Source organism: Emydura macquarii, unplaced genomic scaffold, assembly GCF_026122565.2.
Source record: "Emydura macquarii macquarii isolate MOO-44397 ecotype Brisbane River unplaced genomic scaffold, CSIRO-AGI_Emac_v2 contig_2676, whole genome shotgun sequence".
Lineage (NCBI taxonomy): Eukaryota > Metazoa > Chordata > Testudines > Chelidae > Emydura > Emydura macquarii.
This window is the reverse complement of record NW_027132813.1, coordinates 23,988,674-24,016,406: the sequence shown is the minus strand read 5'-3', so window position 1 is coordinate 24,016,406 and position 27,733 is coordinate 23,988,674. Positions and strand designations below refer to the sequence as shown.

The following is a 27,733-nucleotide window of genomic DNA, read 5'->3' as shown; positions in this document are numbered from 1 at the left end:
GGTGATGTAAAATTCTATATGGAGTCTTTTTAAAACTTTAAAATTCAATTAATATTCACCCCTGTTTACTCTAGGATGATTTCACAGCTATGATAGTTTATGAAAATATGTTTTTTTCATTCATAAATGAAGTAAAAAGTGAGCCTTTGAGAAAACATGGGAGAAAAAATTATTTTAAAATCTAAAGTTGCATAATACATTTGATCACAATAAAAACTATGTTGTGACCATAGCATATTGTTTATCGATACAAGAAATGCAGGAAAATTCTCTCTATTATAAAATGAAAGATATCGTGTGCCAAGCTGGTTGTAGCCATTGTTGGGGAGGTAAAGGACACCACTCTAGGAATGAAATAGCTGTGCACAGGCAGTAAAATGAAAACAGATTTCATTGCCCTACTCTCTTGATGGCCATACACAAATACCAAGGGCTCCCTGAGTCATAATTCAAGATCGTGTGTGGTTTGCTTCAGCCAGGTTCCAGAGAGGAAGAGGGAAGGACTCTCTTTTCAGCTTTAGTCCCCTCTCTCCCCAACATTATACCCACAAGTTTATGGGCCTGATCCAAAGGCAGCTGGAGTCAATGGAGAGATCCCCCATTGACAATGGAACTTTGGATTGGACTCTGTTTATCTTATACCTCATGAAACCAGCAACCCGATTCCCCAATAAGGATTGGATTCTGTATAGAATCACTGACGTTCAAAAGGTGTACATTGTGGAATATTCTTCAGCCCTACAAAATCCCAGGGGAAGTCATCAACATCAAGGCCAGGTACAGAGATGTGAAGTGCTCTGTAAGGGTGAACAACCAGACAGCAGAGTGGCTCAATGTGGACACTGGCATGAAACAAGGTTGCATTTTATCTCCACTGTTTGGAATTGCCACAGACTGGATCATGAAAACGTGTATTAGCAACACAAACACCTGTTTAGCATGGATAGATGGCAAATGTCTAGAAGATCTAGGCTTTGCAGCTGATGTTGTGTTTTGAGCAACACCCCCAAAAAGCTACAAAGAAAGATGGCCAATGTGTCAAATATAGGAGGCCAAGCAGGGTTCAAAATTAGTTATTCTAAAACAAACATCCTTGAAATCCAGATGTCAAGCAATATTATCATATAAGAAAGCAAAAATATCAAGAAAATAGAATAGTTCATCTGCTGAGGCAGCACCATATTAGACAATGGAGACCTCAAGAAGTGACATCCAGAATAGGACAGACATCCACAGTATTTACTAAAATCAACAACATACGGAAATCAAATATACAGCACCAAAACAAAATTGATAATTTTCAGTTCTCATGTAATCTCAATGCTCACATGCAGCTGCAAGAGCTAGAGATCTACTAAAATGTTGGACAGAAAACCAGGCACTTTCTAGTTATTTATTCTCTTATGAAAAAATATTTTCTCTGATATGGAAATAAGAGGAATACTTAATAGTGTGGCTGCACCACTAAAATAAGTGCCTATGAAAGATTCTGGTTATTTGTTGGAAAGCCTTTGTTACCAGTGAAGAGATCTAAGAAATTACCAACCAGCAGCTTGTTTCTAAGAGAATCAGGAAGGAAGTGCTAGAGATATATGAGGCATATACCCTGGATACCAACATACGGATTCCCATGTGAGGCTGTTAACTGGAAACCAACTGGTGTGAGGAAAGGAAGGTTCCCCTAGGGAAACTTTAAGAACCCTTAAGAGGGACAGCAGAATACTTATTTCAATACCATAGAGCAAATGGAAGCAGCAGTAGATGAAAGAGAAATGGAAGAGACTGGTTTGCGCTGTGTGCCAGCGTTGACATGGGAAAGATGTAACACAATGTGAATAGAATCACGTGGTATTTTTCACTTGTTTGAAGTGCTAAAAATTTCTCTCTAAAGCTAGTAGAGGAAATTGGAGAGTGGCTTATAAACTTACACTGGGGAAATTTTGGAGGAGACTCAGTTTGTACCAGGGACATAGAAAAACCAGTTCCCAGGCATCCCAAGGGAGGAGGAAACAATATAGTGCCTTCACTGGGCAAAGAATCCCCTTTCCTGGTAAGGTTATGAGATAATGCTGTTGTGGATCGTGTTGGCTGGCCTGGGGATATGGCGTTTAACTGCTGCCCAGGTTGTAGATCCTACACAAATGGTAATATGACATTTCTTTTCATTTCTATAAACCTATATACATTTGTAAAGAAAAAAAAATGCAAATAATTATTTAGATTTCAGGGGTCTTTTGCTTTCCTATTGGGTCAAATGATAAATGCAGAGTGGGTCAAGTTGAAGACCTCAAAGGTTTAATAATATCCCCTGAAAGAAAAATATTCTTTCATTGATTTTCTTTAATATGGAAATCAGAGGAATATTTAATGGTGGGGTTGCACCACAAAAATATTTGTGTAGTTAACTTTTACCATTCTTTTTACACCTACCTAAAGTTTTTACTTCATTTTTGTGATTGTCATTTTTGCAGGAGCTCTTTCACTCAGAGCACCCAGTGCAGTTGTAGTTGCACTGGTAATTGAATCTTAACACAACTAAATTTTTTTCTAATAAGAATTTAATCCATTGCGAATTGAACAGTTCGTAAAAATAACTTTTGGTTTCCTGAACAATTATTTAAAAACCAAGTGAACTCTTAGGTTAACTTTGGATAAGGATGGCATGTGGTTGATCCAAAGACTAAAAGTCAATGTTCATTTTAATTGGCAAAGTTGGATGTACTCTACTGTTGTATTGGTAGCACTAGAAGTGCTGGGTTAGATATTTTTTTTATAAGGGGATTGTTCATCAGTTAATCAAAAGAACAAAGGGTGGAGTGGAAGGTGGGTCCAAGACGGAGGTGTGTGAATAGCATAAAAATGATGGAAATGCTTGTCTGCTGTGACATCATTTTGATCTAGTAATTTGTATGCTTCTGAGTGAGAAGGGGAAAGTAAGAGGACTTTTTGTTCTGTATATGAAAATGATGATTTATTCTTAATATAAGGTACACTATTTTTAAATTATTTTATTTGTCCAGATTACTAGCAAGTGATAAGCAGGAAATACATGGTAGTTCCATTATTGCATTAGTTTGCGTTATTGCATTTTTATGAAAGGTTGCATATGTGCTTAGTGGCTAAAGCCAATGTTAAATATGTTAATTTTATTTGTTAGTCACAATTCTTCCTCCCAGGTGTAATTTTACTTTATTCACAACCAAATAAAGTTTGTGCGTAACTTGCTGTTCCTTATTTAGGTTTAAATAGTGTTGTTTGCACGTCACTTACAGTAATGGATGTTGTACACAGGGATCCCTTGTTGCACAAGGTGGGGGGTGTAGAAGGAATATAATAATATTAGATTCCCATTTATGGGCTGCAGCATGCAACCTTCCCCTGTGTCAGCAGAGCCATGACTCCATCTACTCCATCTGACTCCTCATCAGCTTTCTCCTAGGAACATCTAAGATGCAAACTCTGTTGTTTCCTTAGCCATAGGGCTGATAGGCATGATTTGGGGTGCAGCCCTGCATGTATGTATAGGGTCAGAGAATAACCTTATTAATTATTATTATTTTATAATTATTTATTTGTATTAGCTCTCAGAGATCACCTTTTTCTGTGGTCATGATGTATTTGGTATGACTTAATGACAAATCTAGCCACACCATTAAAGGGACATTATTAACTTTAAAAAAACAAATATTTTTTTAATCAAAAAAACAAATCAAGATTCTGATAGAGCATGCTTTAAATATCATGTGCAGAATTTTGTTCTGTGATTTTAAAAAGCCTGTTTTATAAAAACATTTATAAGGGTTTTTTTTCTGCTCCCCCTGAGGTGGTGGTAAAGAAGGCTGAAGTTTTAGATCAGCATGACACCACACAGTGTTGTCCCTCCTTGCTCTGCTCTGCACAGCGTGTCTATTATTTCTTCAGTGTCAAACATCCTGTTTCACTGTTGGGTGAAGGTAGTACACTTAAGATTACTCCAGATCAGTGTATGAGAATGAGATACCATTATTCTAGTTCATGAGACAGGAAGTGCAACTAACTTCCAACCAACCAACCAATGAAATTGATTATACATGAAGTATTGTCGAACATCTGAAACAAACTAAAAATAGAGGGGATTTTTCCTGCTAATCTTTCTCTGTCAGCAGCTTTTGGAATTGTAACAATAATTTGTACAAAATTTTCAGGTGGAAATGTGATTTTTCAAGTTGACTCTGTACCTTTATGTTTCTGTGACATAGGTAAAACATGCAAATAGTGAGAAAAATGTTTTTAAAATGCTTGGTTTATGGTTCATTTAGTAATCTGAGAATTGGTGAAAGTGAGTACTGCAAAAGGAAAAGTTATAAATAGAATTAAAGGCAATCATGCATATAGGGAACACCTTAAATTCTTTTATATAGTTTAAGTACTTTTACATTTCTTCTCGACTAATGTCCTGTCATTTTGATCATTAGAGTAATAAACTGAATGCTTTGAAGTGTGCTGGGGAGTATAAACCTTTTCATACTTGCACAAGCTGCTGATATAATTGATGGATTAAATCTCGCCAGTTTTAGCTGGTTTGTTCAGGATCTGAATATTTTCTAAGGTTGGCCAGTGCAGTGGAAATATGTTGAATCCATAATTACACTTGCTGGAGTCTATGCAGATTTATTGACTTTTTGTTCTTGATCATGAACTGTTACATTCACTAATTCTTGTTGTATGAAGATGAAAAGTACTGACTTTCACATGACGTACTTATTTTGATAATTGTGTCTAGGACTGAAGTTTACTTTCAGTGGATGGATGCAGAACTGAGATTCTTTATAAGTAGAAATGGAGTAGTGTATCATTTGAGGATTTTTTTTCAAATTTTTCCAATTGACTAATATTTTGAGGTGTAATAAAATGAGGGTGGATATACCAGAATGCTTGTTAGCAGTTTTATAATTGGAATGAGACATGATTTCACAATTTCCCTGTGATTCTTTATAAAATATGTCTATAAAGAATATCAGATTCTCAAGACACAGATTAAGTATTTTTCAAATCTAAAGAAAACTAAAGAAATCTACAACTTTCTGGTTTGCCTCCATTGTGTTGCCAGGGTTTCAATCTCTGTACCATGGGATTGTTTTTAATAGTCAGGAGTGCCACAGTTTTTAAGTTTATCCTGCCAATACAAAGGTTAAATACTTAGAGCACAACTAGCGAGGAAGCCTATTTGACCAATAAAGCTCATGGTAACACGCCAAAAAGATTTTCCAGCTGTTACTTGTATATTTTTCTTTGTTTATACAATGTCAGGAAGAAAATCCCCCAGATGAATTGAGCAGAAAGATCAAACTGAGATTAAAATGAAATCCTGTTTGTTAAATCCAACTTCATTGCTAATTAACTGTTTAAGGTTAAAAATGGAGAACATAAAGTACTAGATTTCGCTAAAATTATTATTTCGTTAAAATAATTGCCACTGTCATTTTTATGTTTAGAGATTGTTCCTGATTTGACTTGTCAGATCATTTCCCATGTTCATTGTTAATTGCCAGGAGGAAGAAGTATTTTTATAGACAGGTGCTCCAGATTTAGATATTGTGAGGGTCTCTTTTATGACTGATATAACAAGGAAGCAAGACTTGCCATTCAAAACTGGAATTTTATTACTTGTTTACATTTGCCTTTCTATTGTGTTTCAGCTCAGTCCTCCTCCTACTTTCCAATAATAAAACCCTTTTGAGTTAAGTCACTGATAACAGGTGATGGCTGAGTGAAATACAATAGCAGTCAAAATGTCACATTCTCTGAGTCTAAGGTGCCCCATTGGTTAAGGAATAATCTATGAGGGTGTATATTAAGTTCATTTGGTAAACCTCTCATGTGGTTAAGGCACAAAGCCAAGTGCCTTCAAAACACCTTCAGGCAGTCAAGTTCATTGACAGGTTACTAATGGTCACCCTGTTGTGATATATTATTTTGTTTAAAAACAAGAGAGCAAGTTTTTGGCACATAGTATGTTTTGAAAAAAATTAATACTTTTTCTATAAATGGCTATGCCAGAAAAAGTTGTTCCGAGAAGAGAAGAGAATAGAAGAGAATTTATTATAGAAATATAATATAGAAATAGAAGAGAAGTTATTTACTATATAGAAGAACCTTGTTAGTTCTCACTTTGCTTTTCTGAAAACCAGATAATTGTAATAGAACTCTGTGATTTTATTCTGTTTCTCAGCAAGAGTTTAATAAAGAGTGCTCTCAGGAGGTTTCATATTATTAAGATTTCAGTACTTTTGCAAATATGTAATTACTATATCTTTACTAATATACTGTTAAATGTTATCATTGTTTGTCTTGACATATGTAAACTAAGTGCTTTATGTGATGCAGTATCCTTGATTTTTTAAAATTTTGATTATCTAAGTCCCAAAATTGAGCCTTCCTCAATGGGTCTTCAAGTCATCAGCACATGTTAGCATGTCTCTGTTGTTCAATAGTTGGCATCAAAAGGTTAAGGGGAAACAGTGAGGACCAGATCTAGTAGCAGATTTAACTTCCAGACCACCATGTAGACTTATAGGCTTTAAGGCCAGAAAGACCATCGTGATCATCTAGTCTGACCTCCTGTACATGGCAGGCCACAGAACCTCACTCACCCACTCCTGTAATAGACCCATGACCTCTGCCTGAGTTACTAAGGTCCTCAAATCATGATTTAAAGACTTCAAGTGACAGAGAATCTACCATTTATTCTCCTTTAAACCAGCAAGTGACCTGTGCCCCATGCTTCATAGGAAAGCAGAAAAAATTCAGGGTATTCGCCAATCTGACCTGGGGGCAAATTCCTTCCTGATCCTAAATATGGTGATCAGTGAGACCTTGAGTAAGTCAGAAAGACCCACCAGCCTGACACCTGAAAAAGAATTTGCTGTAGTAATTCAGAGCGCTCCCCATCTAGTGTCCCATCTCTGGCAGTTGGAGATTTTTACTGCTAATAATTGCAAATGGGCCACATTCTATTGTAGGCAACCTTGTCATACCCTCCCCTCCATAAACTCATCAAGCTCAGCCATGAAACCAGTTAGGTTTTTTGCCCCAACTGCTCCCCGTGGAAGGCTATTCCAGAACTTCTCTCCTGTGATGCTTTAGAAATCTATGTCTAATTTCAAGCCTTAACTTATTGGTGGCTGGTTTATATCCATTTGTTCTTGTGCCAATGATGATGCTTAACTTAAATAACTCCTCTCCCTTTCTGGTGTTTATTTCTCTGATGTATTTATAGAGAGCCATCATATCTCCCCTCAGCCTTCGTTTGGTTAGGCTAAACAAACCAAGCTCCTTAAATCTTCTCTCAGAAGATAGGTTTTCCATTTCTCTGACCATCCTAGTATTCTTTCTCTGCACCCGGTCCAGTTTGAATTCATCTTTCTTAAACATGGGAGACCATAATTGCACACAGTATTTCAGATGGGGTCTCACCAGTGCCTTGTATAATGGTAATATGACTTCCATATCTCCACTGGAAATATCTCACCTAATTAATCCTAGGTTTGCATTAACCTTTTTCACAGCCACATGACATTGGCAGCTCATAGTCATTCTGTGATCAACCAATACATGCAGGTCTTTTTCCTCCTCTGTTGCTTCCAATTGATGTATCCCCAAGTTAAAATTCTTGTTTGTCCCTAAATGCATTCCTTGCACTATTCAATTTCATCCTATTTCTATTACTCCAGTTTTCAAGGTCATCCAGATATTCTTGTCTTCCTCCATATTGGCAATACTTCCCAATTTAGTGTCATCTGCACATTTTATTAGCACACTTTTTATGCCACGGTCATTAATGAAAATGTTAAATAAGATTTTCCCAAGACCAATCCCTGAGGAACTCCACTTCTACCTCCCTCCAGCCTAACAGTTCACCTTTCAATATGACTCACTGTAGTTTCCTGTTTAACGAGTTCCTTCCCCATCTTTTGATTCTCATATTAATTCCCATCTTCTCTAATTTAACTAATAATTTCCCATATAGAATTGAATCAAGCAAGCTATTGAAATCCAGGTAGATTAGATCTACTGCATTTCCTTTGTCTTAAAAATCAATTATCTTCTCAAAGAAAGAGATCAGGTTGGTCTGGCATGATCTAACTTTTGTAAAACCATATTGTATTTGATCCCAATTACCATTTATCTCTGTCCTCAATTACTTTACCTTTCAAAATTTGTTCCAAGATCTTACATACAATTGAGGACAAACTAGTTGGCCTGTAGTTTCCTGAATCACTTTTTTTCCCTTTCTTAAAAATAGGTACTATATTAGCAATTGTTCAGTTGTAGGGTACAACTCCCAAATGTACTGATTCATTAGAAATCCTTGCTATTGGGCTTGCAATTTCATGGTCCAGTTTCTTAATATTCTTGGATGGAGATTATTTAGGTCCCTCGATTTCCTCCCATTAAGCTCTTTGAGTTTGACTTTGACCTTGGATGTTATAATTTCCAATTCCATATCCTCATTTCCATTAGCCACTCTTCTACTACCCCTAAACTTCCGTTACCCTTATTAAAAACTGAGGCAAAGTATTTGTTTTGGTATTGGGTCATGCCTAGATTTGCTTTAATCTCCACCCTATCCTCAGTGTTTAACAGTCCCACATTTCTTTGTTTGTTTTCTCTTTACTTATATTGCTAAAGAACCTTTTGCTATTGGTTTTATCTGAGACTTCATGGTGTGCAATGCCCTAGACTCAGGGCAGATTGTAATGTTACAATTTAATCCTTTATGTACAATAATTTACATTTTAAATTATTTTCATATTTATTTTCTTTTGTATACAGCATAAGGAGGAGAAAAGTACTGAACTAAGAGCCATATTTAAAAATTAATTTGTGTAGGCAAACAAGTCAGAATACAGACTTCTGGGTTATATTAAATAAACACCTACTTTTACCAAAACACACTTTGTAGCAAAAACCTGTTTACAAATGATTAGTCAGCAGTTGTGGTTCACATTTTGCTTTAATAATAGTAGATGAATGGTTGGCTGGCACAAAATATGAGATTGACTTTACCATCAGCTTCTTGTTAATAAGGTAGGATTGCTCAATTTTGTTAATTTTCTTTCTTTCTGAATAATAGTATTTGCTCTTAGGAGTTGGATGGCATTTGTACCAGTGTACTGAAACCATTAAGTGGCATACATACATTGGCTAAAATCGTGGCCCCTTTCAAATCAATGGAAGTTTTGCCATTTACTTCAAGGACTCAATAATGTCATTTCTTGGGTAGCTCCATTGAAATAAATGGGGCTACCAGTGGAGCAAGGTACTACTCAGTGTGAGTTTGTGTGGCAGAATCTGGCCCTAAAAAATGGCATGTTGGTACACTTAAGAGTTCATCACTGTCAAACTGTTCAGGCATTGCTGCATATCTCTTACTGGAAGAAAATTGCAGAGATCCCCCACAACCACTGTGAAAGAATTTTGGAAATTTTCTTAGGAGTGTTGATCTACAGCATACTTTGTAGCCCAGCTCTGGGAAGTGCAACACAAAACCAGTAGTGTTTAATAGATGAGATAGTAGGGTCAGAGGATCTGCTGTTTCACAGATCCTCCCACCAATGCCTTTAACAATAGGGGCACAATAGCAGATGGAGCTACTTCAACCTAAGCAATTGTGGAGCAGCCTATACAATTATAGGTTTGGGGAGGTAGAGAGAATCCATTTACCCCCAGCTCATGTGGAACCCATTCCTGTTTCAATTTGGCTTCTCAGGTTGCATATTGAGTCCAGGATTGTGCCTTTTAAAATAATTAGTGTATTATATTACTGGTGGTTGTAAAACTAGTTTTATACGTTTTTTTTAAAATATGTAGAATAAACAGAGTGTAAGTAGGTTTTTGTAGCAGAAGCCCCAGCTTTTCTCCAGCAAATTTCTGATAAAAATGTTGTATGTATATGATCCATTTTTAAAATAGTTTTTCTTGTCACCATGCTCATTTAATGAATTGGTTTTTGTGTGTGTAGGGCTGGGGTGGGAAGTAATGATTCTGCCAGCCCTCACTGTACCAAACTCACAGGGAGAGGAGGATTGGGACCATAATGGTCTAATACCTGCTTGTGTTAATAGTAAATTTATAAAGAATAAGTATTTACAAATATATAATTCTGTGTGTAAATTTTAGTATTTTGTTCAGCAAGTAGTGAAAAGTTATTGAGAAAATAATAGAGAAAATACATAATTATCTATTTTTATTTTCAACTAGTGACAAATGGTTGATTGTATAGCTTTTCTGAATCTGACTTCAGAGATGATTTATGTAAGTTACTCATGTGCCTAATTGTCTGCAATATTGGATATAGGGTAACATTTTCCAAAGCACTTTATTGACTTTCAGTGAGACTTAAGTTCCAAAGTGTCTAAGTCATTTTTGAAAATGGAATTTAGGCTCTTGACTTTAGGCACCTGAATTTAGGCACTTGGGAAAATTTTATCCTGAACAAGGAATTATTTTGTCAACAATAACATGTACTATGGTTATTTCTTGCCTTCCCTTAACAGATGTAATAATCTGACAATAATTGTCATATGGAACAATTGTACAATTTTTTTAAGAGTGCTTATTGCAAATTGATTTAAACAGAAGCATAGAACATAGTTTAAAATGAGGTTACTTAAAAATTGCCTGGAAGTCTATAATTGATTATCTTAGTAGAAAAAAATATAGAGTTCTATAATTCTATTTTATTTAACTGCATTACATTTGGGGAAGGAGAAATCCCCAAACACTCTGAATCATATGGTTTTGGAAAATTCCTTTGCACAGAATATCTGGCTGCAGCAAACTGGCTCTTTCCTCATTTTTCCATTCTTTTTCCTGAATAGATGCCAGATTCCTTTGGGAAATCATCATTTGTAAAAGGTCATGAACAGAATGAGGGGCATTCTTTAGTATACAGTTACTGCTAATTAGAATCTAAACATCTGTAACAATGTCAGAGTTATTTGTATCTCAAAAGAAACATTTATATACAAGATTCCCTCAACATAAAACACAGTATAGCATGAGGTACAGTTGTAGACAAATCACTTTCCGCTGTGCTGAGGTTATTGTCTAGTAGAACTGAAGCATTCTCATTTAAAAAAACAGAAGTTCTTATTAGCACTAAACCAAATATTTTCCTATACTTGTCAATGCAGGATTAAAGGTTTTACTATATGTAGCCAAAAATACAATATGAAGAAAGGGTTACACTGTGACTAGGACTGACCCTCCCCCTCTTCACACGGTTCGTGTATAGGACATCTGTAGTCATACTCCTTGCATTTCCCCTGAGCACAAGGACTATCCTCTCATACTGCCTCTGTTATCTAAATTGCATAAAGAAAAGGTGAACGAGATGGGGATGTGGAGAGGGGCGCATGCTGCCCCGTTCAGAGGTTGTAACTGAGCACCAGGAGAGAGTTGTAGCTCCTACAGCAGTATAGCTCTGCACTTCCCTCAATGCATGCTTGTATCTTCAAGGTATAGTGTGGTCTAAAATGGATACATTGTCAGATACATTATGCTATTAACTAAGTATGTCAAGGCCCTTTTATAGGTGAGTCTGCATAGGTTTTAGGAACCTATGTCCCATTGAAAGTTTACCCTATATCTGTATATCTTGTTCATATAAAATGTGTATTAGGCATATTGAGAATCATTAATTTTAGTAAAATTGCTAAATTAGCATTTTCAAATTTGCTGTTACTATTTGTTATGAGTAATATAATCAATGGGCAACAAAGATTGCTGCTACTGAACAGTCTGGTCTTATGGTCCTGTTTTGTTTTTGTCTTAAAGAAGACAAAGGACACTTTTGAAGAAGAATGGAATCCAGCATGGATGTGTCTAGATATATGTGGCTGGAATTACAATCTTTCACTAGCTAGAGGAAATATTATAAAAATATGTTTTGTAAGGAACATGTTTTGGTTTAACTTTCACTATGTTTGGTCATTTATTTTACATTTTTATTTTGGAATACATTAAATAATCATATTGGGAATAAATGTGTGACTCTCATAGTTAAGTCATAGCACTGCACTGTATGTGAGTGACAAACATGTTTCTCCCTTTTCTAGATGTGGCCATTCTCCTGTGTATCGTTCACGTGAGATGGCAGGCCGAACCCTTGTTCCGTTTGTTATGACAAACCAAATACCAACTACAGTACAATCTCTGCTCACTGGGCTTCCAGACTGTACCAATCTATGTATACGACAGAATTCTACTCATGGAATGCTTCTACAAGTAAGTTTTCCTTTTGTGTAATGTGATGTAGTCGTCCGTGGTGAGTTGAGAAGAGCTTATTGAGCAGTGTATGAAAGCGGCTTACAAATCAGTTGTCTAAAATGATAAATATAGAAATCCAAATTTATAGGTGTTTTAAATGTTGATATAAATCAGTTTGGTAGATTAGTGCAAGCTGATTTAATATACACCTCAAAGGAGTAGAAAAACAGAGTTTAACAGAAGCAGCAATCTACAAGAAGGTGCAAGAAGATGTATGACAGCAATGCTACTAACATAGACTTTTAATCTCTCAATCTCAATCTATTGATCTTCCATACTTAACTGACACATTTTTCATGATCCTTTTGGTTGCCTCTTTTGCTACCACCTCACTTTTTTTGTCCCCTTGGCTACACCCACTTCCTCTTGCACACTGATTTATGTAATTTACATTATCAATAAAGAAATATCAGAATTTGGCCCCAGATGTAGAAATGTGCAAATAATCTAGATAAATAAATAATTAAAAGCAAAAAATGAAAAAATGTAGTTAAAGAATACAAGATACAAAATATTTGAATTAAATTTATCGATTTGTGAAACAACATTGTTCTAAAAAGTTCTCTGAACCCCAAAACACAGAAAACAACCTCCCAACCAGAAAGAATGATGTCTTAAGGATTTGTTAGTGTCTGTGTTTCCTGTTTGTTTTTTGCTCTTTAGACATTTAAAAGGGTCTTTTCAGCACAAGAAAAACTGACTAACAATACTGGGAAACAGTAGAACTGACTGTACACAAAAGTGCTATTAAATGCACAAAGTAAAGAAACTTAAAAATTAGAAATATTTGTTCCTCTAATGTTTTGGTTATAGTAATCTTAGGTATTACTTGTCACTATAATAGGTTTAAAAAAAAATTTATGCAGAGTTGGCTTTCAAGTTAATCATGTCCCTTTCTAAAATATTGCAACCATGACAAAGATAAAAAGTTCTATCTATGTTATTGAAGAAACTTCTTGGGACACACAAACATCAGTACCACAAGTTCAATGGGCTTCAGATGCTTTCTTGTCTTTGTTATGGTGATTGCCACAGAAGGAATGAGCTATCTGTTTAAGATATCTGTGGCAAAAAGTGACATAGTAAAGGACATCCTCAATACATTTTCTACAGTAATGCCTTTTCTTTCACATTTTACTCAGAATTGTGATCTTTCTTGTAAAATGGTAGTATCTACCCATTTTATAAATTTTTCCCAATTCCCATTTTTGCAGGATTTCCAGAAGAAAGTCCATCTGATACAAACAGATATATTTTTCACACTAAAGACAAAATAATTTTAAATGTTTTCATCGATTTTGAATGGGAAATGCTTAGTAATCTGCTGACATTTACATGTGAGATTTATTCCCATCCTTTTAACAGTGATCTTCGTAAGATTTTGATATCTGTGTTTAAGAGAAATCATTTGCATAGGGACATATGAGTTGCCATATTGGATCAGACCAGTGGTCCATATGTTCCCATGTCCTGTCTCTGGCAATGAACAGTACCAATTGTTTCTGAGGAAAATGTGGAATTCCCATAATGGACAATTATCTAGTAACTTGCCTATAATGGAAATTTCTTAATCATATGAAAACAGTAGTTGCCTTATGTCCTGAACTATGAGTGCTGATATTTCTTGTAAATGTTAATCCTACCATATTATATCCTCTAATTTTTTCTGACTCATGGGTATATTGGTAGGGTACAGAGTCACAGGCCAATTCTATTTATACAGGAGTGTTAATGTAGACTTGTCATATTGGGTGATGGTTATTTCAAAGTGCTTTTTAGTTAAGACATTATGGACAGTAGCTTTGCTTGTCTCACTCCTTGTATGTTCTCTAAATCTGTTTCTTGTTCCAAACAATTCTTGTTGTTCTCTTTTAATTGGAGCAATTAAATCTTTTCTGTGCCCTTCTTAACTCTGAACCCAGCTGTGATAAGCTTCATGTTCTGTAAGTGGAGGTCAAATTCTAGGAAACTGCCTCCTTATCAATTTGGAATCAGAAATTTCCTCACCTGGTGTTCCTTTAATTTAGGGTAACTGGTTTTGTTTTGTGCTTACTTTTAAATGTGTCATACTAGTAATTTAACTGCTTTATTACCTTTTTTTCATGAGAACTCATCTGACAAAGCCTCATTGTACACATTCACTTGTGTTAGCCTGCAACTGCCCCTGGCTCTCAGCGTATCTTGGCACACCTTCCTATTATGAGTTCTCTTATGTCTTTTCCAGGGTGTTCTTTTCTCTTACATTTCCTGTCTGATCAGCAATTTTAGGACAAGGGAAATCCCTGTACAGCTATTACTGTCAGCTATACCTGTGCCCTATGTATATATCAGATTTATTTTCTGGTTTATCATTAATTCATATAAAATTAGTTGTAAGTGTCCAATAATTCCCTCACTATTTTTAGACCCTGAAATAAAAATCTGCTGGCAAATCCATCTTCCCTCCTGCTTTATTTTATTTTATAAAAGGGAGTTCCGTGCTCGTGAAAGGAACCAGACAATCGGATCTAGAGAATGAAGTATTTTGTTTATCTGTGAAAACAAACTGCCCAAGTAGTGGCAGTACAAAATTGGACTGAGTATAGCAGCAGTATGCTTTTTTTAGTAATCTAGCAGAATCTTTAGAATCTAGCAGGCCACTGAGAAGGTAATTCAGTCTCCATGGTGAGGTTGCTAAAAAGCGTTTCATTTCTAATGGTGGTCTTTGTGATATTGACATCTGTGGATTGAGACCACTAACTTATTTCGCATAGCCCTCTGAACTGCCTTCAGTCAGCTTGAGCCAAGTTTGATCATTGCTAGCCTGGGGCTTTTAGTAACTGAATCTCCAGCAACACTAGGTCCTGTTCAGGGGCAAAATTAGTTCCTGTCATGAAACTCTTGACTAAAAAGCTCTTTTCCAGTGTAAAACAAGATTCATATTGACATTTTGTGCATACATAGAAAAGTGCTTATAAGATCCAGGGTTTTGTCCTCACCAGACATCGGTGAGGCCCAACTCAAGTATCCTGGGTACACAAATGTAATCATAGAAATGTTCTCCATGGTACTTAAATTATTGCAGGGAATATCATTATTTTGTAGAAATTTCCAAGTCACCTTCTTGAGAAACAGTTATTCTCCAGCAGGAAAGATAATTAAATGTACATTGATGTGAGGGATAAAAAGGAATCACCTTTTATTGCTTTGAGTACTACACAGTCATAAAGAACAGGAATTTGTCATCATAATGCTATTTAATTCCATTTAATTTTGAATGTGAAAAATCAGTTAAAAAGAAAATTCTGTCTCTCCAGTACAGATTACGTTGTTAAAACTGGAAGTGTTAAAACTGGAAGTAAGTGTTAACTTACTTTTCATCATGCTGTTTACTTTTTGTAGTTCACTCACTTTGGACCTGTTTCACTTTTGTTTCTAGTACTAGCTTATTAATTTCACTTTCAGCAGCTGGGCCACTGGCAAACTGCTGCAGTGATTGGGTTGTATATGCTGCAAGGGAATATTTACCTCAAAACAAAACTGTTTTTAAAAATAAAAATTAATGAAAAATCTATTTTATTGGGCTTTGTAAAATTTTCCCTTCCCCTTTTAAAAATATTTTTACAAAATATAAGTTTCATATAAACTATCAGACATTGTCCCTTTAAAGTAAGTAAATGCTTTTCCCCTTTAAATAATGAAACCAAACGAAAAAAGCCCGGAATACATGACTTCATACCCTGTAATGATAGCACTATTCATAACATAAAGAAAGAAAAAAGACACATTCAATTATGGTTCCTCTAGTTATAAGCTGAATAAAACCATCATTGATGGCAATTGAAAACAATAAGGAGACTGAATGCATTTTAATTACTGAAATCCTGGTTTAGTTATTCTCAGGTAGAAAGATATTTAGCTCTTATCTATATATGTACAATCCTAAAAGTAAGAGCCATAAAAAGGTGGGTAGGTAACAATTTTCAATGAAAATTAGAACTGCATCTTTAAAAAGCTCTTGACTATTTTTGAAAATTTGAGAATAACTTGCAAAAATATTCGGAACCAGATCACATCCTCCTTTTGTAGGCATGAGGACAGCAGAAAACCAGTTGTTATAGGCAAGATGTAATTGGAGGAGGTACATTTGAGTAAATGTTGCATCATTTTTCTTGCACTGTTTATGGAATACCTGTGTGTGATATCTGCCATTTTGGCAGGAGGTGGCTGGTTGGGGAGAGACTGGGGCATGGAGAGAGTCATTCTGTTTAACTGTTCCTCGCAATTCCTCTCAAAACATGTCTGGGATGGTTGCTTGCAGTCTCCACATTTTCTTTCTTATGCTTTTGATCTCCAGGTCTTTATTAGGTCTGGGTTATGCCTCTCAAGACTCCCCTTCCACTTTTTACTCAAACATCTGCTTCATCTGATCATATGCCCCAGCCTTGTGTCATCCTCAGTCGTGAATCTCCACTCCAGAACCCCTCGTGCCATCCTGATATCTCCATTTAGCTCATTTGTGGCTCTTATGTTTGAACTGTGTCATTAATAATTTCTCTTAACTGCTTATGACAAGCTGGCATTTTCTTGGAACACCTCTCTGAAAACAACTAATAGACTTGAGTGCTATCATTATTTCTTTTTATCTTTCTCCCAGAGTTTCTTCAAAGGGTATTTTCCTTCTAATGGAGTTTGCCTATCCTGGAGCGCAGACTTGGTAAAAAGTAGACCTGCCTGCATGTTGGCTTCCAGTTTATTTCAGCTGTGCATTCTGTTTACAGGCATAGAACCAATTCCTCCCCGCCAAATTCTTTGCCAACTGCCTGTTGCTCCCCAGTAGGGTTTTCTTACTGCATTTTAATTTTTCTGAGTTTTACCCCTCTCACCTCTTAGAGGGGAAATACAGTTTTCTCCTCACTTTCTTGAAGAATCAACATTGCCTGTTTATTCTTTAAATTCAGCCCATAGCAATGCGATCTCTGTCAACTTAAAAAAGGACCAAAGTCAACATCACAAAACATTACCACTAGTACTTATTGATATCCTTGTTGGCCTTCTAAGCAGAAAGGCCAAAGACTGGATACATATGGAAGACTGAACTATGCTTTCTCTCACCCAGACATGAGATCCCTCTAGGAAACATTACCACTGCCCATGCCATACCTATAGTGTGGACAAATAGGACATTCAATCTGTAGAATAGCCAGTCTGTCTCTGGTTGAAAGTACTAAAAACATGCTTATATGCAGAAGACATGTATAAAAAAAAGTGACATCTCTTTACATATTTGAATTAAATTCTGTGGAATTCCCTCCTCCCCTCTTTGTTTGCTCCCTCCTCTTTTTTTGGTAAGATGAGGATTTTACACTAAAAATGATCCAGAGGTTTAAAATTGGTTTCTGTTTATTGAGGCTATTTGTCCTTCTTAAAACTGGTGTGAGTGGGGTTATATAAACATCCTGTAAAGTAACTCCGATATCTTCAGGCTTAGTTTCACTGAGCACCATGTATGTATCTGCCACACTGTTTCTAATTTACAAGTCTGGTTCACTTGCCTGTTATCACAGTAAATTTAATTGTTATACATGAGATTCATAGCGACCTAAGCAAATAGAGAACTATTACAAAATTAAGTAGGCAGTTATTTCTTAATCTGAGTATCCTATTTTAACACAATGTTTATTGAATTACAAGTTGTTAATGCCATGAAAACCAAAAACATCTTCTAAATCCTGTCCCCTTCACCTTATGCCACAAATATACTGTTATAAGATCTAATATGTTTCATAAATAAACCAAGCTGCCATATCCTGGGGTCAACCTGCCAAATTATGGAACATGCAAATTGAGCAGCACAAGATGAATATTAAAGCAGGGAAGCTCAGAATAAAGTGGGATTTATTTATTTATTTATTTATTTATTTTGCACATAACATTTTCTAAAAACAATGAGAGGCCTGTAGCACTTTAAAGACTAAAATTTAATTTCTGCAGGCAAATTAAATTTGTTAGTCTTTAAAGTGCTACAGGACTCTTGTTATTTTTGCTGTATACAGACTAACACAGCTACCCCTCTATGACATTTTCTGTAACTTAATTTTCATAATTCTTCATCTGTGATGGATGTAATTGAGAAAAATTATAACACCGACTTTTTGTGGTCTGCCAGCAAATTTTAGTCTCAGGTAAGGAACGGTTGAGATGTGTGGAGAGTAATTAAAAAAAAAAAAAAAAGCCCAAACACCTCAAAATCAAAGACCCTAATGGAATCAGTTACACTTCTAAAAGGAGAATGCCAGAGACTCGGTGAAGTCTAATAGGGATTTTTTTTTATTGTTCCTGATTTTGCATGGAAGGTGCTCTTATACTGTGATGATAGACGGCAGCGTCAAGCCATAGAATAGATTACAGTGCCAAAATTAATCAGTTTTCCAAAATCCCTGTCGTACTGCCTATGTAATTCTTTTTAAAGTCTTTTTTAAAAAAAATTTTAAGTTTTTTTTAAGTTTTTTTTTTTTTAAGTGTTTTTTTAAAGTTTTCTGATATTGCCTTTTGTCTCCTTTGATATTCTCACTGTTGGGCATATTCTGTGTATTAGGAATCCATAGACATTCATTTAAATCAAGACTTTTTTGATAGGCATATATTAATCTGCCTCTATCCCTCCAAACCAATGAAGTGTTCTTGAGGTGACAATTTGGTTGTACTATTTGAGAACCCATTATGTGTTCTGTAATATATGAAGACATTCCTGAACTGAGTACTCAGTCTTACGCATACAGCTATTATATTAAGCTCTCTTGTGATTTACATGTTCTTTAGTCACAGAAGCTTTGGAGAACTCTTTCTAGAGCCAGTTGGAGGCTGGGGCCCCAGACTGATAGCTGTTTTTTTGACTAACAACTCCAGCGCTTCTGTCAATGAATAGGGAACATGTATGTCTAAACCAAGTGTTCTTAAAACATTTATTTAAATTTAAATGTTAATCCCACTTATTTTCCAAAAGAAAGTACTAAAGATTGCATCATTTGCCTGCATGTTTAAGAGAAAAGCACTCAGGTTAAAAGAAAACTGTGTTCATCCTGGAAAATAATATAATTCTGAATTTAGTTGTGTTAAAAAGTGTTTAATGAGATGATCTCTGGATTTTCTGTAATAGGTTACATAACATAAGAATGGCCATAGTGGGTCAGACTAATGGCATCCTGTCTTCCTAAGGCCAGTATCAGATGCTTTAGTGGGAATGAGCTGAAGAGGGCAATTATAAAGGGATCCATCTACTGTCATCCCCTCCTGCTTCTAACAGTTGGAGGTTTAGGGACACCTGGCGCATGGGCTTCCATCCCTGACTCTCTTGGCCAATAGTCATTGATGGATCTATCTATCCTCCATGAAGTTGTCTATTTCCTTTTTTTAACCCCATTAAATTATTGGCCATCACAACATCCCTGGCACCGAGTTCTACAGATTGACTCTGCATTATGTGAGGAAGTACTATCTTATTTTAGTTTTAAACCTGCCTCTTATTAATTTCATTGGGAGACTCCTGGTTCTTGTGTTATGTGAAGGAGTAAATAATACTTCCCTATTCATTTGGTTTACACCATTCATGATTTTATACACCTCTATCATAGCCCCCCTTTGTCATCTTTTTTAAAGATGTACAGTCCCAGTCTTTTTAAACTCATCATATGGAAGCCCCTAATCATTTTTGTTGCCCTTCTCTGTATTTTTTCCATTTCTAATATAACTTCTTTGTAATGGAGCAATGAGAATTTCATGCAACGTCCAGAGTGTGGGGGTACCATGGATTTATACAGTGGCATTATGATATTTTCTGTCTTGTTATCTATCCCTTTTCTTTATTGTCTGTTAGGCGCTCACATGCACTGTCTCTACTCATGCTACACCACGACACTAGTCAGCACACGTGGGCTAACCCCATTCAGTTCCTTCTTAATCGCAGCTGGAGATGGAGTTATTATCAGGCTATTAACATCTATTATCTCCACCCTACTTTTGTACCCTAGAGCTTTATTTTTAGTAGTAGTTAGTGTAGTGTCTTTTTTTTTTTTCCTCTTATTTTCTCCCCTCCAAAAAATTGATTTTTCTTCCTGCCCTTTTTCGTAGTGGGCCCTTCCTCCCCAAGGAGTATGTCTGATTCTCCAGACTTCAAGAAGTGCCTCTTGTGCAACGAGGCTGTCCCCATCTCAGAAACGCACTCATTGTGCATTCATTGTCTCAGGGAAAGGACACATCCCTCAAAAGTGTGCTCTCTCCTAGCAGTTTAGACCTTGGTCTTGCAAGGACAGAAAGCTGTGGCAGAAGATTACATTAATGGAATCAGCCCTCAGATCCTCTCTGGACCCACACCAAGAATCACCAGGCAGACGTGAGTCTCCCCCGCAGCCCTCAACATCCAAGGTCTATGAAGCGAAGAAATCAACCACTGACCCCTCTCAGAAATAAAAAATAGAGATGGGGAAGTCCCCACAGTGAGCCACGAGCTACCTGCAAATGGTCCCCGACACACTCAGTATCATGGGTACCGTCAGTATCAAGGCAGATGAAGCCCTATAACCGTGGCTCAAGAAAATCTACTGCAGCAAGTACTGTTGATGTGCCTACAGACTCAGTGGGCACAGGCACTGAGCCTATGGTGCCGAGGGAGAAGGACAGGAGCAAACACTCGAAGGTGCATCTACAGTGGAGTGGCAATGGGGACACACATTATGAAGAACCTTTGTTACTGCAGAAGGCAGGTAACTTCTTCATCTTCAATTATCTGAAACTCAAAAGAGTGTGCTACAAAAAGCAGAAACTAGGTCAAATTACAAAGGATGAATATAAACAAATGACAAGTATGTAGGACAAAATTAGAAAGGTCAAGGCATAAAACAGGATTAATCTAGCTAGAGACATATTGGGTAACAAGAAAATATTCTACAAATACTTTAGAAGCAAGAGGAAGACCAAGGACAGGGTAGGCCCATTACTCAATGAGGGGGGAAAAACAATAACAAATGTGGAAATGGCAGAAGTGCTAAATGACTTTTTTGTTTCTGTTTTCACCAAAAAGTTTAGTAGCAATTGGATATCTAATTTAACGAATGCCAGTGAAAATGAGGTAGGATCAGATGCTAAAATAGGGAAAGAAAAAGTTAAAAATTACTTAGACAAGTTAGATGTCTTCAAGTCACCAGATCCTGATGAAATACATCCTAGAATACTCAAGGAACTGACTGAAAAATATCTGAGCCATTAGCTATTATCTTTGAAAAGTCACCGAAATGGGTGAGATTCCAGAGGACTGGAAAAGGGCAAATATAGTGCCCATCTATAAAAAGGGAAATAAGGACAGCCTGGAGAACTTAACTTCTTAACTTCATCTTAACTTCAGAACCCTGTGGCAAATTGCCTGCTCTGCTATGGTGGGTCCTGCACTTTTCTCTTGGTGGGTTAGGGCGCCGCCTGTTGTCACTGTCTCTGGGCGTCAGCCCCTCCGTTGTGCCCAGTGACCCGGGGGGGGGGGGGCGGGGCGAGAGGGAGAGGGAAGGGCCCCAGGCCCACCCTCTACACCAGGTCCCAGCTCAGGGACCCTATGTATAGCAGGTATGCGCTACTGACAGTACTTGCAGCTGCACTTCTTTCCCCTGGGCTGTTTCCCCCACTCTGATCTCTTGTAACTTTCTCATGTCTCTTCTCTGGTAAACAGCAACACTACTGCCAGCTCTTTTTCCTTCCTCTGTCTGTCTGGAGCAGGGGGTTTTTATTAGGACTCTAGTTGGGCCTTAATTGATCTCAGGTGCTCCTAATTAACCCTTAGTAATCCCTGCTCAGTCTACAGGGAACAAAGCTTTGGTCATTGTGGGGTTTATATATCTCCCTTCCATAACCCTTTTGGTGCTGTCTGGCCCTACTGTCATACTACCCGGAAAGATGATGGAGCAAATAATTAAGCAATCAATTTGCAGACACCTTGAAGATAATAAGATAATAAGTAACAGTCAGCATGGATTTGTCAAGAACAAATTGTGTCAAACCAATCTAATCGTTTTCTTTGACAGAGTAACAAGCCTTTTGGCTGAGGGGCAAGCAGTAGTGTGGTATATCTTGACTTCTGTAAGGCTTTTGATACTGTCTCGCATGACCTTCTCTTAAACAAACTAGGGAAATACAACTTAGATGAGCTACTATAAGGTGGTTGCATAACTGGTTGGAAAACCATTCCCAGAGAGTAATCATCAGTGATTAACATTCAAGCTGGAAGGGAATATCAAGTGGGGTCCCACAGGGATCCGTTCTGTGTCTGGTTCTGTTCAATATCTTCATTAATGATTTAGATAATGGTATAACGAGTACACTTATAAAGTTTGTGGATGATACCAAGCTGGGAGGGGTTGCAAGTGCTTTGGAGGATAGGATTAAAATTCAAAATGATCTGGACAAACTGGAGAAATGGTCTGAAGTAAATAGAATAAAATTTAATAAGGACAAATGCCAAGTACTCCACTTACGAAGGAAAAATCAGTTGCTCACATACAAAATGGGAAATGACTGCCTAGGAAGGAGCACTGTAGAAAGGGATCTGGGTGTTATAGTGGATCACAAGCTAAATATGAGTCAACAGTGTAGCACTGTTTGGGTGGGGACCAAAAAACCCCAAGCAACATTCTGGGCCGTATTAGCAGGAGTGTTGTAAGCAAGACACAAGAAATAATTCTTTCCCTCTACTCTGTGCTGATTAGGCCTCAGCTGGAGTATTGTGTCCATTTCAGGGTGCTACATTTCAGGAAAGATCTTGACAAACTGGAGAAAGTCCAGACGAGATCAGCAAAAATGATTAAAGATATAGAAAACAGGACCAGAAGGGAAGATTGAAGAAACTGGGTTTGTTTATTCCGGAAAAAGAAGACTGGGGTGGGGAGACATAAGTTTTCAAGTACATAAAAGGTTGTAAGGAGGAAATTGTTCTCTTTAACCTCTGAGGATAGGGCAAGAAGCAATGGGCTTAAATTGTAGCCGGGGCGGTTGGACATTAGGAAAAACTTCCTAACTGTCAGGATAGTTAAGCACTGGAATAAATTGCCTAGGAAGGTTGTGGAATCTCCATAATTGGAAATTGTTTAGAGCAGATTAGACAACCACCTGTCAGGAATGGTCTAGATAATACTTAGTCCTGCCTTGGATGTAGGTGACTGGACTGGAAGACCTCTAACGGTCCTTTCCAATTCTATGATTCTGTTAGCTTTTTTGACTGCCGCTGCACATTAGACTGATGTTTTGAGAGAACTATCCATGATGACTCTAAGATCTCTTTCTGAAGTGGTAACAGCTAATTTACACCCCATCATTTTATATGTATAATTGGGATTATTTTTTCCATTGTGCATTACTTTGCACTTAACAGCATTGAATTTCATCTGCCATTTGTTGCCCTGTCACCCAGTCTTGTGAGGTCCTTTTGTAACTCTTCACAGTTAACTTTGGACCTAACTGTCTTTAGTTATTTTGTGTTGTCTGCAAAGAAAGCCATCTCACTGTTTACACCCTTTACGATCATTTATGAATATGTTGAATAGCACATCTCCCAGTACAGATCCTTTGTAGACACTGCTGTTTACCTCTTTCTATTATGAAAATTAATTATTACATCCTACCCTTTGTTTCCAGTCCTTTAATCAGTTACTGATCCATGAGATGACCTTTCCTCTTACCCCATGACTGCTTGCTTTAAGAGACTTTGGGGAGACCTTGTGAAAGATTTTCTGAAAGTGCAAGTGCACTGTATCCACTGGATCACCCTTCTTCACATGCAGGTTGATAGCCTCAAAGAATTCTAATGGATTAGTGAGGCATGATTTCCCTTTACAAAACCAGTGCTGACTTTCCCCCAACATATTGTGATCAGCTATGTGCTTTACTGTAGTTTCAACCAATTGCCTGGTATTTAAGTTAGACTTACTGGCCTGTAATTGCCAAGATTGTCTCTTGATCCTTTTTTAAAAATTGGCATTACATAAACCAATCATCTGTTACAGGGGCTGATTTAAGAGCTAAGTTACATACCAGAGTTTATACTTCTGCAATTTCATATTTGAGTTCTTTCAGAATTTTTGGGTGAATACCATCTGGTCCTGGTGATTTATTACTGTTTAATTTATTTATTTGTTCCAAAACTTTCTCTATTGGCACCAATTTTAATTAATCCATTATAGATTACTTTTTCAAAATCACTATTTATAATGAGCCTATGAACTTTCAGCTTGCTTTTCTGAGCAAAACAGGTCTTTTGATCTCTTCATTTTATGAAATCTGTATGAGTAATGTGGGTGTTGCTTGACTTCAAAAGCTGTGCTATATGTGTAGGACTGGAATGCCATCATATCAGTGCAGTGGAGTAACAGGGAGTGAGATACAGATAGAAGCATTCTGTCATCAGTCTCTGCTTATTAATATCTAGAGCCATCTTGCTCGTTTATTGCTTGGAAAAAGCTTGACTAATGAGAACAAACAGCCCCCACAAAATGTTCTTTTTAAGAGCATTTTATTGCACTGCTCTGGCTAATGGTATAGCAGATGATATAGTGTTTTGGACCAGAGCTACAGTTACAGAGACTAGGTTTATTTCTTCAAACAGAAAAATCTAAACATAACCTTCTATAATCATCTTCTATTTTATGACCCAGATACAGCTCTAATTGATTTCAGTGAGAGCAGGATTGGGCCCTTACTTTTTATCGTATAAAGCTGATTATATTTGTTCTCTTTACAGAATCAAATGACGATTATTAAAAGAAGCAGTGTGGTTTCAGCTAATTTCTCAGTGCCTCAGTTTACCAATCTGTAAAGTGTGGATAACCATACTTATCTATCTCACAGAGGTCTTGTAAGGATTAACAAGTAGAGTCAGATAGCTGGGTGTCATGGGAAGGTGAGGGTAAAGTGCAATGAGCCTTACTCCCACTTCATCTTCCTTGAACCCCCTACACAAGGGCCAGTCACATCAGTACTCCTTTTACTTTCAAGGGAGTGTTTGCACTCCCCCCTAGCACCTCTGGGGACAAGTTAGCCTAAAGAGAGAGAGCCTAGGGCAGGGCTACTTGCTCCCCTACTGTCTACAGCTGACATGGTACAGAAAGGGGAAGCAAGTTCATCTTCCAGATGAGCGGTGGTTCACGCAAACTCCCTCTGTGCACTTGGAAGCTGCAGGATATATTCTGTGCCACCTGAGAAACAGTTACTTCCAGAGTTCCTCCGAGGGGGTGAAGCTCCACATGCTGGCCTTGGCATATAAAGCACTTTGAGATTGCTGGCTGAAAGTTGCTATAAAAGTGCTTAGTGTTTAATCATTCTATTTTATTTTGGTGTTTATTCAATTCAAACAGCTGTGTATAAATATTGAGTGATTTTGTCTAGAATTAAAACTGCATAGGGCTGAAAATTTAAATATCATTCTTGAATATTTACATTAAGCATAAGCAAAACAACCTGCTACATTTAAGAAATTGTAGTAAATTTTTCAAATTTTTCCCACAAATTAATAAGATTTTTAGATTCCTTAATGACCTTCCATTGAAATGCAAAATTTCATAATAGTTACAAGTAGTTAACTCATTATTTCATAGGAATAATCTGGTGAAGAAAAACTTTTTCTTCTTTCTTGTAATGCATAGTTTTCATTAATTCAAACTATTCCTTTTAGCACATGCGCGTTTGAAAAGAATGTGATTGTTGCTACTGAAATCAGTAGCTCTGCTTCTTTCATAGATGTAAACCATGTAATTCTAATGAAGTCAGTAGAGTTCCTGTTGTGTAAACCTAGCGCATCTGATAGGAGAATTGGGCCCGTTGAGAGATGAGGGCATTCCAGTCTTGATGCTGTGCCATTGAAGTGGATGGTAAAACTCCTTTTGACTTCAGGGGGACAAGAACTCAGAGCTCAGGGCCTTGCATTAGATGCTCAATTTCTTGTGGATTTAGGCCTCATGTTTATGAAAATACTCCATATAATTAGCATTATGGTTCATGGTACTTTACTGTTTAGTTGAGTTGACTTGATGCAGTGGTACAGAAATATTGCCGTTCGTGAATTATTTTGTTTGGCTTGGCAGTTGCATTTAAAGCGTAGCAGTTAATAGTTAAACTTATAAAACCTAATATAATGAGTGAATGTTATTACCTGGAGATCAAAGAAACAAAACCACTATCATTAAATGTTTTCAATTGAAACTTCCTTGCAGCTGCTCTTCTTCAGAGCTCAGTTTTTAGTGTCCAAGATAAGCCTTACTTTTAAGATCAGAACAAAGAGAAAAAAAATAGTGTCAAGTAAAAAAAAATCACCTAAAAATAAATAGCAGTAACAAAGTAGCTGTCGTATTTCTTCTTGCTGTAAATTCTTATTCATTATCTCTATATTGTCATAATGCATATAATGCTTTATAAATATGTGAGCAAACAAAGGCTCTGCACCAAGTAACTTGTTATTGTACAACACAAATATGGCTAAATTGGCCAAATGGAAACAGACGGCTTGGGAGAAGAGATCAGTGGTGGAAAATTTGCCAAAATATCTTTCCAGCTCCTAGCTTTTTTGGTCAACTCACATGTTACCAGCAGTTAAGAGATTTCATATCTAGACTAGACACTACTGCCCTTACTTTAATCAGTAGCTCTCCCGCATATTGACACTCTGAAATCCTAAATCACATCACCTGCTCTCAAGATGAAACAGAATCAAAGTCTGATTTTATAACTCCCTTGGATCATTTGATAGTCTCTTCTAGTTTGTCCAATTCATTATTTAGCTTAAATAGGTGAGCTACTAATTGGGGATATGTGGAAGAGCTATTGTTTTAAGATTTGTCTTCACTGCTTTAAAAGAAGAAGGTATGTTTTTACAACAAGGTAACAAACATACATTAGTTGTCCTGTTGTAAAATTCTAGTGGAGACAGGGCATTGTAGTTTTACTGTGAGGTAAACTAGGCGAGGTCAGTTATCAGTAAGTGTAGCATCTAGCCTAAGTATTTCACAGTCAACACTACAGGAAACTTGTCTCCTTTAAGATTGCATAATGGGAACTGTTGGCATTTATTTCACTGTAAAAAAAAAATCCCATCTTTTTAAGCAGTGAAGACAGTCTTGGTCTACCTGACAGTTCTCAGCAAGAGCTTCCTGTTTCAGTATTGCCAACCACATATGTTCAGAAATCATGAGTCAGGCCCCCAAAATCAAGATATTAAAAAAAAAAAAAAAAAGTAGGGATCTTTTTTTCTCCTTTTTTAACAGCATTTCAAACTTTTCTCTGCAACCATGAAGGCTAGAAACTTTAATTGAGAGCTAACATTCTCATGTAATCACTTGTCTTTGAGAGCAGGAGCTTCAAAAACAAAACAAAACAAGCCACCAAGTATTGTGAAACTTGAAATAAAATGGTGAGA

General features: G+C 36.8%; 1 protein-coding gene across 2 annotated transcripts in view; it reads left to right on the top strand.

Annotated features, from left to right (window-relative positions):
* The window catches only part of THADA (THADA armadillo repeat containing), a 345,314-nt gene that overhangs the window by 137,323 nt on the left and 180,258 nt on the right, over positions 1-27,733 (top strand). For both annotated transcript variants that reach the window (XM_067565060.1, XM_067565061.1), the window contains exon 29: positions 12,102-12,270. In XM_067565060.1, coding sequence (XP_067421161.1) covers positions 12,102-12,270 — 169 coding nt within the window. The remainder of the gene's footprint in view (positions 1-12,101; positions 12,271-27,733) is intronic.